Source organism: Protomyctophum parallelum (assembly GCF_964188405.1).
Source record: "Protomyctophum parallelum genome assembly, chromosome: 1".
Lineage (NCBI taxonomy): Eukaryota > Metazoa > Chordata > Actinopteri > Myctophiformes > Myctophidae > Protomyctophum > Protomyctophum parallelum.
The window spans coordinates 89474050-89488626 of record NC_139697.1 but is presented as its reverse complement, the minus strand read 5'-3'; the positions used below and the strand labels follow the sequence as shown (position 1 = coordinate 89488626).

The 14577-nt window shown below is 43.8% G+C and overlaps 1 protein-coding gene across 1 annotated transcript in view; it reads right to left on the bottom strand.

Annotated features, from left to right (window-relative positions):
* Positions 1–8845: 8845 nt before the first annotated feature.
* Positions 8846–14577, bottom strand: part of LOC310863994 (phosphatidylinositol-binding clathrin assembly protein-like) — a gene marked incomplete at its 5' end in the record, with an annotated part of 60438 nt that continues 54706 nt past the window's right edge. Inside the window, one exon of the mRNA XM_083772527.1 lies at positions 8846–8975. Coding sequence (XP_083628653.1) covers positions 8961–8975 — 15 coding nt within the window. The 3' untranslated portion in view covers positions 8846–8960. The remainder of the gene's footprint in view (positions 8976–14577) is intronic.

Genomic DNA, 14577 nt, shown 5'->3' with positions numbered 1-14577 from the left:
TTATTAGGCCTCCCTCGATAAAAGCCTGCTGTCAAGAGTTGAGAGTAAATTCAGTAGTTGAGCATTGTGTGTGACCCTTTCAATTTCAAGGAGCAGGTTCTCGACCAGTATTGAGACAAACTGAAAGATATATTTTCCTCGGCTGTGGCACGTCATGTAAGACCTGAAGGAAAGAGTAGTCGCACAGGAGAGTCATTAACCCATTCTGACCTGAGATCAGATTCATACGAGGTTTCCACTGGACACACACACACTGGTCTGATTAACCCATTCTGACCTGAGATCAGATTCTAAAAATGTCAGTCGTTCTTCGATTTTTCAATAGCTAAAGCATAACATGATGCTAACACCAAAATGCGTTCCCGTTCAGAATGGGTTAACTCATTCACTCACCTTTACCTACCTGGGCTCTCTTCGCAGGGATCGTCTTTTGACCCTTTTTTAAAGACCACTTCACCACTTTTCAACCTATCTTCATATAATAGGTCCTCACTAATAATCATGATAAAATGGCACGAATTTCTTCTACTGAGTCTGTGTCTCATAGGGGGGCTGTGGGCAGTTTAGAAACAGTCCTCCAGTGACATCATTAGGCAGACTTTTTTTTTTTTACAAAAATGATTTTCATTATCGTGAGAACCATGTCTTCCATTTTCACATTGCAACTTTTCAGGACTAGAAAGCCTGCAGTTTCTATTAGGTTGTATACCCCATCGATGATGTCACTGGAGGACGGTTTCTGAACTGCCCACAGCCCTCCTATGAGACACACAATGAGTCGAAAAACAATTCGGCATTTCTTCATGATTATTAGGGAGGACCTATTATATGAAGATAGGTTGAAAAGTGGTGAAGTGGTCCTTTAATATATATATATTGATTACGGTTCACAACTCTGTTCTGCTAGAGCCTGTAATACTTTCCGGTGCGATGAAAAAAATATCTGGGGGAAAGAAAACAAAAGTGAATTGTCCGCTGGCTTATTATGCCGTCTATGGGAACGCAGTTTTAGAATCCGACTATCTCGATCGTTGTTCGAGGCTGCCCTTTTGGATCAAAACCAGCTTGATTTTGCGGCTCATTTCTATAAACTATATGATCGCCCGGTTACAAAATGTGTGTTTTGGGTGAATTAAATATCATTCGCGTGACACGTCACATAGCGATGGTTCACTTCCCGTTCGCTTTCCTCGTTTTTTTTTCCCTCATAGCGCGCCACCGAGTGGCGCGCTACGAGCTTGTAGGTCTGCTATTTTTGAAAAATCGAAGGACTGACATTTTTAGAATCTGATCTCGGGTCAGAATGGGTTAATCAGACCAGCGTGTGTCCAGTGGAAACCTCGTATGAATCTGATCTCAGGTCAGAATGGTCTAGTACCAGACGAGGGCCGTCGATGTGCAGCAGCAGCAGCGAGTAGGACCGGTGACTGACCTTTTGTCTCCTCTGTCTCCCCCTCTCCCCCCTCCTCCGATCTCAACAGAAATAACACACCACGTCCTCTTCTACGCAGTCACACTGTCTAGTCGTCATCATGGGCTACTCCCTCCACTCACACTCTAGAGTAGTCTACATGTCACAGGCAAACCCAACCCATAAACATGGCATTATTCTACTAGTGCACGCTAAAATTCTATTCCACACGGCCCCCCACTTATTTCTCACGCGCTCGCGCACACACACACACACACGCACCACAAGGTATCCATCATTTGATTGGTGTACTCCACACATCTTTTCTCCTTATTACAAACCTCACGTAGGCATTCCTTCCACCATTTTTTTTCTCTCTCTCTCACATGATGTTCCTCCTGCTCCATGTGAAATCTATCTATCTTGTCAGTTGCATGCTCTTGTTGTTGCTGCTGCCGCTCCAGCCACCTTCTTCCCCTCTCGCTGATCATTACAGCTAGAGTGTTTGGAGGGAAGCCCCACCTAACTGAGCCACTAAAGCAAGCCCTGGACGCTCGCCAGCCACACGCAACCCTGTAAGCGTGGGATGGGGGAACACAACAACATGGCAGCGTTAGGCCTGTGGACGATGGGGGTGTCTCCCCACTAAGGTAAACACTCAGACCACCACACGGTAACCCCTTGCACACTCAACTCAACCACCCTCCATCCCCTCCTCCCCCCCCCGCCGCCCGAACACATCCACGATTAAACGCAGAACACACATACATACACACACACACAAGCAGCCACCAGGTCCATGCATCTTTGAAACATCTTGACACAGAATGTGATATTTTTTCAGATTTTTGTTTCTTTTTATTAAATACAATCATGTTCATACGCCCACACACACGCGCACACACACACACACACCTTTTTTTTTGGCCCTGCGTTCTTTAGCCATGCCACCACTGACGCAGGCTGCTTGCCTGCATCTAGGGTGGCCTAGTACCAGGCCATCGAAGCCAGGGCTGGACACAGGACATGTAGATGGGTGGGGGAGGGCGGGGTTATGTTTTCATATTCTTGCCCTCTGGGCCACTTTTGGGGGATAAGTGCCTTGCTTAAGAGCACACTGGTAGGCCCTCATTTCAGTTGAGCGTAACCTGGCTTCAGGATCGGTTGCTGGTACAACGTACAACCTCCCACCCCCAGTTTCACAGAACGTGTGTGAATGACGGTGAACGGCGATCTTATTTTGTTTTTAAAATTTACATTTTTGTCATATGTTCTTCTTTGAAAGGTTTAATTATCAATAAACATTCAATTGAACCATAGTTTTCTTGTCTCAATCTTTTGCTGTTTTCCAATAATAAAAAATACCCCACTGGGGCTCATGCTCATTATCTTGTCAGAACAGAGTTTGAACTTTACTTTAATCAAAACCCAGATGTGTTTGTGAAGTCTTAATTTCATATTGCCTCGTTTCAAGGCACTTAACCCATTTTGACCTGGGAAGGATTCTGCGAAATGTCTTCTAAATCCTATGTTTTTCTATGTCAGTCGTTCTCAAACACTTTCATGTCACTTTTCACGATTCTTCAACAATAGCAGACCTACAAGCTCGTAGTGGCGCGCTATGAGCTTGTAGATCTGCTATTTTTCAATAGCTAAAGCATAACCTAATGCTTACACCAAAAGGGGTTCCCGCCCAGAATGGGTCAACAGAGAAAATATCCAAAGTCGCAGCTCAGCATCAGATGACATTTTATTCAATTTTTCTTCCAAAAACATTAACCTCTGCTTTTTGAAATTAAAAAACAATAAATTTATAACAATGCAAACCCATTGTTGATAATAATCACTTTGATGTACAAAAACGTAAATGAGAAGTTGCTGAAGGAGGTATATGGGCCTTCACTCCCTGCTAACAACACATACTTGTTCATAGACAAGTGTTTCATGCCCTCGAAAAAACGATGAACCGTGTACAGATGGGACATTTGGCTACCGAATGAGTCTAGTCAATGCGGCATACACAATACTGAACATACACGGGGGGGGGGGGGGGGGGCTCACATGATGAAGACTGGACCTAGCCTGCATGGATGGAAACTAGCGCCCGATTTGGACACGGCGTCGCACGCTGAAAATAGCCGATCTACGAGCTCGTAGATCGGCAATTCTCGGGGCTCACGACTTAAGTGTAAATCGGGCGTGAAAGTGTTGTGTGAAAATGCATGGAGAGACATGCGCCTTTCACTGATTGGACATTATGGGAATGAGATTTCCACCTCGGGGTAACGTCGAGGTCTGGTTTCCGGCAGGCGGATTCACATCCGTGAGCAAGGGGTCGCCTGGTTTAGGTAAAGATTGTGACGGCAGAGCCTGGACTACAGAAAACGGATGAATCTTTAGTTGTAACTGGATATATATCTTAACACAATTGTTCACTTTGCATGGTTGGCGTCGATGAAGGCCTAAATGTCTGGTGATACTAGTCAGGTTCTTGGGATTAGCACTTGGTAGTTCAGTTAACTCCTTTTAGGTCTCTTAAAAAAATCTAAATCCTCCAGTTTTCTGAAATAAATATTTTCACGATTTTTCAAAAATAGCAGACCTACAAGCTCGTAGCGTGGCGCGCTATGAGCTTGTAGATCTGCTATTTTTCAATAGCTAAATTATAACATGTTTAAACACCAAAAGGGGTTCCCGCCCAGAATGGGTTAAAGTACATTTCAGGGCCTTTAATTTCAAAGCAATGTCACCTTTTATAGACCTTAATGAACCCTGCATGTAACGAAAACCTGCAAATCAAAATTAACTTGGAAAAAAAAAAAAGTGTACAATGAAATAAAAACGTCTGGGGGAGACTGACAATGATGTGGCACAGATGACAGAACACACCCCTAGGACATATCCGTATAATAAATCTAGTGAGTGTTTTGTATATGGGTTGGTCGACCACTGTGATCTCCTTCGGTTGATTCGCTCAATTTGGCCTCATTGCCCGTTTCTCAAACCGTCTTCCACTGGAAGTTATTGTATAATTGGCCTATTCCGAATCAATGGCATTATCTCGCCTAAATGTGCTCCGAAAACCAAAGCCCTTACGTCCCAGAAACCAGTTTGTCGTTTTGCAAATGACGGAATGATGATGCAGTCCAATCGATGGCAACAGACGGGTACAAAACTGAGCAAACACGTTTAACATCAGACCACTGGACCAGACCAAACATAGAGTTACAGTACTTTGACTTCCAATCACAACCTCCCCAAGATGCTGCTGGCATAGTACGAAAAAGGAGCAAGCATTCAAACACACGTATTGAAAATAGCAATGCTTTTAATAAAGAGCGGTTTTACAAGACTGCAATGTTTTAGCTAGCTAAGGTGATGACTGGCATTGGCATTCACGGTGTTTTACAAGAGATGCAGTGATTTAACGGTTTGAAGTTTGATGAGAGGGGGAGGATTTTGCAAGTTGCATTTCTGCATGCGAGGCGGCCCTTCAAACGGTTAACTGGCCCTTACATCTTGTAAAACGCGTGGCTAATGAATGTCAATGAACGTTCATGTCAAGAGGTAAGTAAAAAAATCTCATGGAGAAATTTCCTAAACATTTTCCAAACACACCGGTAAGTGAGAGTTCACACAATGGTCATGCTTTTACCGGTTGCACACGAGCCAATAAAAAGACGACACTTAATCATGCAAAAAAAACAACCAAAAAGACAGTTTCTTTGTCTCTTGAAAATCAAAGAGGAAAATTAAAAAAGAAAGCAAATTATTTCAGAGTTTTTGATATCATCCATCCGTAGTGACCTTTGAATAAGAAGCTGCGCTTTGATGATGACTTTGGTGCAAAAAAAATGTTCCTGTTTTTTTGTTTGTTTTTTTTGTGAAGAGGACAGACCCTGTTCTGTCCGCTCCCGTGATGAAGACACTCTTGGTATAGACCAGTTGTGATAGAGTTGACCCCTGGACACGTCACCCCCACCCCCCCCTATCCCTTATCGGGATGGACACAAACATCGACCCACCCACCCCCAGTTCCCTAAGGTAGGGATGACCCCTTTCAACATACAACCATCCAAAACACAGATACAGCAATAAAATTGTCCCACATACAGTACAGTTGTCCAAAAAACGGGGCTTCGGTCACTTACTTTACAGAGAGAGAGAGCACATCTAAAAACACATGAAGTGCGTTACCTTATATACAGAGGACACGGCAAAACTGTAACAGGAGGTTTGGGGGCGGGGCGGGCTAGCAGGGCTTGCGATGTGGGACGCAAGGTGACGTACTGTTGCGTTGGAACATTTTGGCAGACAGAAAGACGGAAACACTGGAACGAGGAGGAGGAGGAGTAAATGGGGAAGGTTTAGAACTACGACGATTATTTCTCTCCGAATATAACATACAAAAAAGGTCAGCTCGTTGCTCGTTATAGACATTCAGTGAAATAATGTGTCGTTATCACTGGAGCATCTCTTGGACCGCTTGCTCGCTTGGCGACCGAGGTTTTCCCCAACAACGTTCTCTCGGCTGGTAGTGGAGTTCTAGCTGCAATTGTGTATAGGGACTACTTAGGGAGATTGGCTTCGTGGGCTTGACCCATTTTGACCTGGGGAACGATTCTGCAAAATGTCTTCTAAATCCTGACTGTCTTCTTGGAAAAGCTATGTTTTTCCATGTCAGTCGTTCTCAAACACTTTCATGTCACTTTTCACGATTCTTAAAAAAATAGCAGACCTACAAGCTCATAGCGCGCCACTCGGTCGCGCGCTATGAGCTTGTAGATCTGCTATTTTTCAATAGCTAAAGCATAACCTAATGCTAACACCAAAAGGGGTTCCCGCCCAGAATGGGCTCAACAGCAAGTTCAGACGGGCCACTGTAGGCCCATATTCATTCTTCGCCGTAATTCTAAAAGCGATTTAGATTGGAACGGTCAGCATGTATAGCCACAGCAGCCGGGAGATGTTTGTTTTGTTTTGTTCCGTATAGGTTGGCCAAGAGATCCATGATTAATTTCTTCCCCTGCTGACAAGGGATCCCTTTATCCTTGGACCAGAATGACGCTACGCCGCAGTACCGAGACTTAGACATGGTAACGACACACATCGCTAAGTTAAGTACCCAACGCCGACACACTCTCTCGCAAGTCACCTTTCAACTCTCTAAACACAGCAGTACTACACACACACACACACACACACAGAGGAGGCCCTGTGGCCTCGCCACAGAACATGACCCTGTTTATCTCAATGGGATGGCGTGTGCACATTAGCGTACACACAGACACACAGTACATCATGTTAGTTAACATACAACAATCAATAGAAAACGACTTCCTCCCAACTAATTATTGCCCCCTTTCAACTGTACATCCCAGCAATGGTTTTTAGGTTTTTGTGCAGCAGAGCGTTGTCCCCTCTTTGAAGGTTTGTGCTATATATATGTATATATATACTGTCTGTCTGTTAAGTCCTATACTTTTACAACCCAGTAAAGTCACATTGAGATTTAAAAATCCCTAAAGTCCTCCCTCGGCTTGGCTCCGAGTACCATCTAAAATCACCGTGTGTGGACATTACTAGGGTTGGGGTTCTGCGACAGACATGATCAGTTTTACTTTACTAAGATCTGCTCCTCCGTACGTTTTTGACTTGTCCCGTGGACCTTTTTCTTTTAAGTGGCCCTTGTCCACGATATGCCACTTGGCGGAAGTGCAACATCTAACTAACTATACAGTAATTTACCCGTGCCCAGTGGTTTTATTGTGCCCTTCATCACAGCGGTGTTAAGGGGTACGTGGTGGACATGAGATAAAAATAAGTCATTTCTGGACAGTCGGGACCCTATATGCTCAGTGCCAGGGGGTGGGCGGGCGGACAGACAGACACCATTTTGGGGGCTGGTCAGTTAGTCTCGGACTGTTTCTGATTGGCAAAAGAAGACCAAGAATAACTTCCTCGCTAAAAGTCCAGTCATCATCTCGACCATCTGGCTCTCAGTGCATTGTTCGCTACCGTTCAGAGCAGTAAAGGGTAAAAAAAAAGAAAGAAAAAGTAACGTCACAAAACTAGAAGAAATAAAAATGACACTTGACTCACAAGTTACAGGACTATTATACAGCAGGGACGGCTTCTAAACAGTGTCTAAGTAACTGGGGGAGGGGACGGACGGACGGACGGACGGGACATTTGAGATTGCATGTTGACCGCACAGCTGCGGACGAAATAAGAATATGTAAATACAGACCAAGAAAACAAACCAAAAAAAAAAACAAGTCCCCAAGTAGCAAAGTTAGTGAGTGTATGAGGTTTCATTTTACATCCAAATGTAATGCCTGGGTCTGGCTCAGTGCTTTCATCAGTATTTCCAGTGCAGAAACAATTTGATACCTGGAAAGATATTACACAACAGTGACATCAGATAACTGACATCTCTACATAGGAATGAAAAAGTAAACAAAAACATAACATAACATACATACGTACGTACACACCCACCCATCTCCACACACACACACACACACACACACACACACACACACGCACACACACACACAGACATGCATACAAACATCTATCCAAGTAATAGTCATTTGAAGTTGGCAACAAACAAAATGGAACTAATAAGTTCAAAGATAGACTTAAGTTGCAATGTTGATACAGTACACTCAAATAGTGGGGTGGGGTGTGTGTGTGTGGGGGGGCGGGACGACGACTCCTGTTACACGCATACGCGCACACACATCCATGTCACTTCCGAGACATCGGATGGTGATCGCGGCTGTGATGGATTGACGCACACAAGCAGGAAGCGGAGTGGTTTTTGAATTTTACGATGCTTAAAATCACCAACACGTACATACACCCTTGGCAAAGTTCACGTTTTTAGTAAAGTGCGTGCAAACAATCCAATCAGAGAAAGAGACATGTGTCAAGTCCGTCGAGTGTGGGGTTGGGTGCAGGGCAGCAAGGGGAGTGGGGATTTGGGGGACAGGTGTTTTGTTTTGTTTTTTTGCAGGAAATTCATCTGGAAAAGGGTGTTGGTCACAGGGGTGGAGGGGGGAGGTCTAGGTCACAATGCTCCCACACTGACCGACATGGCTGTCAAGTCATTGAAGCAATCATCGTTAGCCATTTATCATCAGCATCAATTTCATTCCAGCAGACAGAACATTGCCCATTCAGAAACAACAGATCAAACAGGATGGGGGGAGGGGAGGGGGGGGGGTGGGTGGTGCTCCGATGTCCCAGGCTTACAGAACAGAGGAGAGGGGCTTGGCGAAGGAGGACAGGAGAGGAGAGGACGGATGAAAAGCAAGCAGACTTAGTGTTTTCGTTTCTAGTCTGTTGTTATCCATCCTCTGGTCCTCGATTCTTTAGAATTCTCTCCCGCTCCTCCCTTCCTCTACCTCTTTCTCCTCTTCTTCCTTCCTTCCTTCCTTCCTTCCTCCAGCGCAGGATTTGGTTCTGGGTTGGTTTGCTTCAACTCTCCCTCTCCTCTCCTCTCCTCTTTCGGCTTTGCTGCCTCGAGTCATGCCGTCGTCCCCTACATGAAGTGCATCTGCAGACAATGGAGGTGTAATTTATTGGGCCATCATGTCTATTGACGAGCATATTAACGGCCACAGAGCTAGCGGCACAACCTCTCCAGAGAGAGAGAGAGAGCCGGCTTTGCTTGCTTGCTTAAGCACTTTTCAACCTGTTTTGGGGGTGTCGTCATAGTTAACACTTTTCTGCGATATGATTAAGTATGATTAAGGGCTTTGGTGGTTAACTATACCGTATGAAATGATGTGTTTGCACAAAGTGTCAAATCAAACTTACTTTGGGAAGGGTTGTTACGGTATGAGTGTTTGTCCAGCTAAAGCTTTCAACAACCACTTGGGAGGTCTTATTTCACTGTTAGTCTTTTAAAAGGCTGACTGTATAAGAGAGAGCTACAGTACAACGTTGTCGCATTGTAATGTAGATTGGCTTTTTTTTTTAAACAATTTCTGAGGATACTGTGTATTTTAAATTAAACACTCCTGAGGTGGACGAGACTGTTCCATCAAACGCAACGAGAGCAGCTTTGCTGCCAGCTAAAGGTTAACAATCATCTAAAGAGCTGGGTAATACTGCGATGTAAAGCAACACAGCTGCAACTCATAACCTTAAAAGGGTGCGGTGGACGTCGTACTGTAGGTGTGCCAATGAGCAACTGTACTGTACACTGTAGCTTAGCCCATTCTGGACGGGAACCCCTTTTGGCGTTTTAAGCATTGTTATGCTTTAGGTATTGAAAAATAGCAGATCTACAAGCTCGGTGCCGCGCTACGAGCTTGTAGGTCTGTTCCAGGGGTCCCTGGAACAACATATTTTAAGATGGGGGTCGGAGGCCAAGTACATTATGATTCTTGACATGTCCTTGACATGAAATAGCATGAGAACCACTGAGATAGAAACATGGGTTTTTCAGAAAACCTTAGAAGACATTTTGTAGAATCGAGCTCCGGTCTAAATGGGTTAACTGCCGGTTATTACGCGGCTCTGTTGAACGCTTAATTCTGACCGGTCAGTTGCGGGCATACTGTGGCGTGTTTAATTTCTCGTCAGAGCCGCTGCTACGAAGAACGGACGGCATGTTCTGGTGAATAGACGCTCAGGGCTCCATTTCCGTGACCGCTAAACCCCTTATCCCTAAACTAACCCTAACCCTAAACCCCTTATCCCTAAACTAACCCTAAACCCCTTATCCCTAAACTAACCCTAACCCCCCTATCCCTAAACCCCTTATCCCTAAACTAACCCTAAACCCCTTATCCCTAAACTAACCCTAAACCCCTTATCCCTAAAATAACCCTAAACCCCTTATCCCTAAACTAACCCTAACCCTAAACCCCTTATCCCTAAACTAACCCTAAACCCCTTATCTCTAAACTAACCCTAAACCCCTTATCCCTAAACTAACCCTAACCCTAAACCCCTTATCCCTAAAATAACCCGAAACCCCTTATCCCTAAACTAACACTAACCCTAAACCCCTTATCCCTAAACTAACCCTAAACCCCTTATCCCTAAACTAACCCTAACCCTAAACCCCTTATCCCTAAACTAACCCTAAACCCCTTATCCCTAAACTAACCCTAACCCCCTTATCCTTAAACCCCTTATCCATTTTTTTTTGCAAAACATTTTTGAATAGTTAAAACAGCCAGTCTACAAGCTCACAACGTGTAAATGTAGATTGGCTAGTTGAACTATGCAAAAATATTTTTCAAAATAGTAAAAAATATATATAATGTCTACAAGCTCAGAATGTGTCACGGTGCGACCCCTTTGACCTTGTAAATCAGATTTTTGCTTTATTTGAATTGGAGTCCTGGCATTTATGTATTTTTAGATTAGATTACTGAAAAGTAGTTATTATACTTTATGAACTTAAGGGATGGCTCGTATCAATGGGAAAGGGGGGCTAGCCCCCCCTATCTTATGGCGTAAAGATGAGAAATTATTATTAAAATGTTTTAGAATAGATACTTTTATATTCTGGTATAATCTAAAGCAGCAACAGCATCAAATAGTTACAAGAAAAACACAAAATAGGTCAAAATGGGCAGATTTTTTACAGCCCAAAAGGCTTCCATTGGCTTTCATTGCGTTGAATGATTGACAGCTGCCAAGACACGCCTGCTTGGTTTACTTGCCATTGGGGCTAAAATCTCTCAGCCCCAGAGCCAATGGAGGGCTGTGCTCAGCCCTAATGCCCGCCTCAGACCGTGAGGTCATTGGCTATTGACCAATCACAGCACCTGCTCGTGTGTGGTTGTTTATGATGTGAAAGAATGGCGGGTGGAAGTAGCCTATTTTAAATGAAATAAGTTTATTATTTACTTTATAATCCGTTTTGTCCCGTGTCCGTGGAGGGGAAAATTAAGTTAAGAGACTGGGAGCATATAGTCCATTTTGGATATAACAAAAGGAAAGGAGACAAAATACGTTTTGTGAGTTTGAAATTCTTGCTTGGGGCAGACAGCTGACCGCACACCGGACCCACAGAAAGGTATTGTGCTCTGCTTCATTCATCTCACAAAGTTAAGAAACATAATCGCTGGTTTAATCACATTGAAAGTGGCTCGAGCTCTCATTGAGTTGGGAATAGAGAGAGAGAGAGAGGCTGTGTTTGTGTGAGTGTGTTAGTGTTGTTTCGGTGCCGTGTGCCTTGCAAGTTGCATCTTTGACTTTATTCCATTTTGGTCGGTGCCGTTTGCGCCAGTTGCGCGTGTGCGTGCATGCGTACTGTTATTTATTTTTTTATTTTTTAAGATATTTTTTTTGCGGCTTACGCCTTTATTGATTTTTTAAGGGATAGAAAGTAGGCTGACAGGAAACGGGAGAGAGATGGGGGGATGACATGCGGTAAAGGCCGTGTCGGGTCCGGGAGTCGAACCCGCGGCACACCGCGACTGGATCACCAGTCCGGTGCCCAGACCGTTACGCTAAGGCCTGGGCCCGTACTGTTATTATTAATGACAGTATAAGAGCAGCTATCTGTACATACAAATACAAACAATGTTCAGTGGAGTGTTTGTTGTGGGCATGCACTTCTGTTGTTGTGGAGCATTTGCTGTAACAAAGTATAGGCCTGTAGTAGTGTCATTGCTGTACTTTGATATCTGGAATATGATGCTATTGCTGCAGGTTGAACTATAGACCGATTCCGTACCGGTTTCATGGTCGCAGCCTACGTATTTCCTGTAGGCGGACTCGACATAGCTGCGGGAGCAAAACCCTCACCAGGCGCACCTCTTCCACTACAGTGAACGGCAGAGTGACTGATGTTAGTTTGCCTCAAACTTTACTCCTTTACCTGATTTTTTACTAACACTAACATTACAAAGATGCCCAGAACATCGAGATGAACCTTTGTAGTTTATGGCTGCTCCAACAGTAGTGGCAACATAAAAATAAAATAAAAACGGAATGTCTAATATCCACCGCGATGGCGGAGACCAGAGCCATTGAGTAATGGTTGAGACAAAGCAGTGAAAGATACATAACGCCAGTCTTACCCAATACCAAATATTTATGTTTTATTAACACAAGGCTGCTGTACTTTATACCTCATACTTTAAATGCTTAGTATGAGGTATAAAATACAGCAGCCTTGTGTTCATAAAACAGAAAGATTGGGTATTGGGTAAGACTGAAATTATGTATCTTGCAGGATTCTTCACTGCTTTGTCTCAACCATTACTCAATGGCTCTGGTCTCAGCCATCGCGGTGGATATTAGACATTCCGTTTTATTTTATTTGTTATGTTGCCACTACTGTTGGAGCAGCCATAAACTACACAGGTTCATCTCGATGTTCTGGGCATCTTTGTAATGTTAGTGTTAGTAAAAAAGCAGGTAAAGGAGTAAAGTTTGAGGCAAACTAACATCAGTCACTCTGCCGTTCACTGTAGTGGAAGAGATGCGCCTGGTGAGGGTTTTACCCCCGCAGCTACGTCGAGTCCGCCTACAGGAAATACGTAGGCTGCGACCATGAAACCGGTACGGAATCGGTCTATAGTGTAATAGATTTTCTGAGTAGCACTGCATGGGTACTGGGTTGTTGTGGAATGTGAAGCTGATGCTGTTGTTGCTGTAGACCAGTATTCTGTGAACATGCTGTAGTATAGGGTGAACATGGATAGCATGTTTTTGTATTGAGTTGTACTTGAAATGTACTGTAATACTGCAAACTGTTAATAAATCAATAAATCAATCAGCATATACTATCGGCCCGTATATTGGCCCGTAGCATAAGATTTCTTAGGCAGCCCCTCCACCCAACATCACCAAGAGCAGCTAAAATACAAATACATCAGACATAAATTACTAATATAGACTGCAGTAATTAAAGCAGGTTATGTAACAGCTGAAATCAATAATACATCAGTATTTGCATATTAACCTGTGGGCCTCTTTAAGTGAAGTGGCCCAAAAGTTGCAGCCGTATGCCGTATGCAGATGGTGGTCGTTCTGCCTGTTCTGTATCCAACATTGTGGCCAAGTAACAAATGATCTCATTTTACAGCTAAACGGTAATACTTTAGTACACTAAAGTATGTTTCTGGAAACATAGCGACGTCATCCTGATCCATATTTGAACGGCACTAGTGCCTAGTTTGGTGATTTTGAGTCTTGTACTGGAAATAGGACCATCATTTGCATAATCTAACTCATTGGTTCCCAACCTTTTTGTACCACCATAATAACTGATGTTAAAATACAGGAGCGTATAGACTGACACCACGGCGCGTATTCAGGGCGGAGTCACCACCCCCGGGGGAAGTTGTGATTTGCTCTCGTTCACTGCAATGCAATTTGCGGCATTTCCAAAACAATATTGCGCAGAGTAGCGATTATCAAACGTATTTGCAATGCCATACGTTGAAAGATCTGTTGCCCGTGGACAAGGCACGTTACCTCCGCAAGTTAGATATCATCGGCATAGATGTTTGTCCGTATGTGATTAAGGATTGGAATAAGTTGCATTGGCAGCCATAGAAAATTCTTACCCCGGGCTAAAACCGGATGTGACGTTTTTGGGCGTTCCTGTCTTATGTGGTGTCAGTCTAGAGACACACGGGGACTACAAATGTCACACCCCCAAATGAGACAGCGGCCCCACTTCTGGTCCGTTAGAACGCTGTACTGCAGGCCAGCCCATGGAAGTCCATTGAAATTCAACTGTAGTTCGCCTACTTTTAAAATGTACCAAAATTTACTGAAGACTATGAATAAGAATATGTTTCCATTACATATATTGTTTTGTTTTCTCAATAGAGGAGGTATTTCACATTTAACTTACCACTTGAATGAGTTACCCATAATGTTTACGGAGCAGAGGGGAGACGGCAGACAGAGAACCTGTCGCTTTTAAGGACGCCGACTTTGAAGAGTGGAATTCTCAATAATACATCCCGATCCCGACTGACTTTGTTCATTCATGTCTATATTTTGAACATGTCACAGGCTTACTAATATGTTCTACCTACCTCGGAGCTCCGACCGTGTGTTATACCGTCAACTTGTTGTATAATTAACTTAGAATTGAATAGTTGGGAAAATAACCCAGATAAATGGAGGAGTGACATTATATCCTGACATTTTCATACCTAGTGAATTCCCCAGAT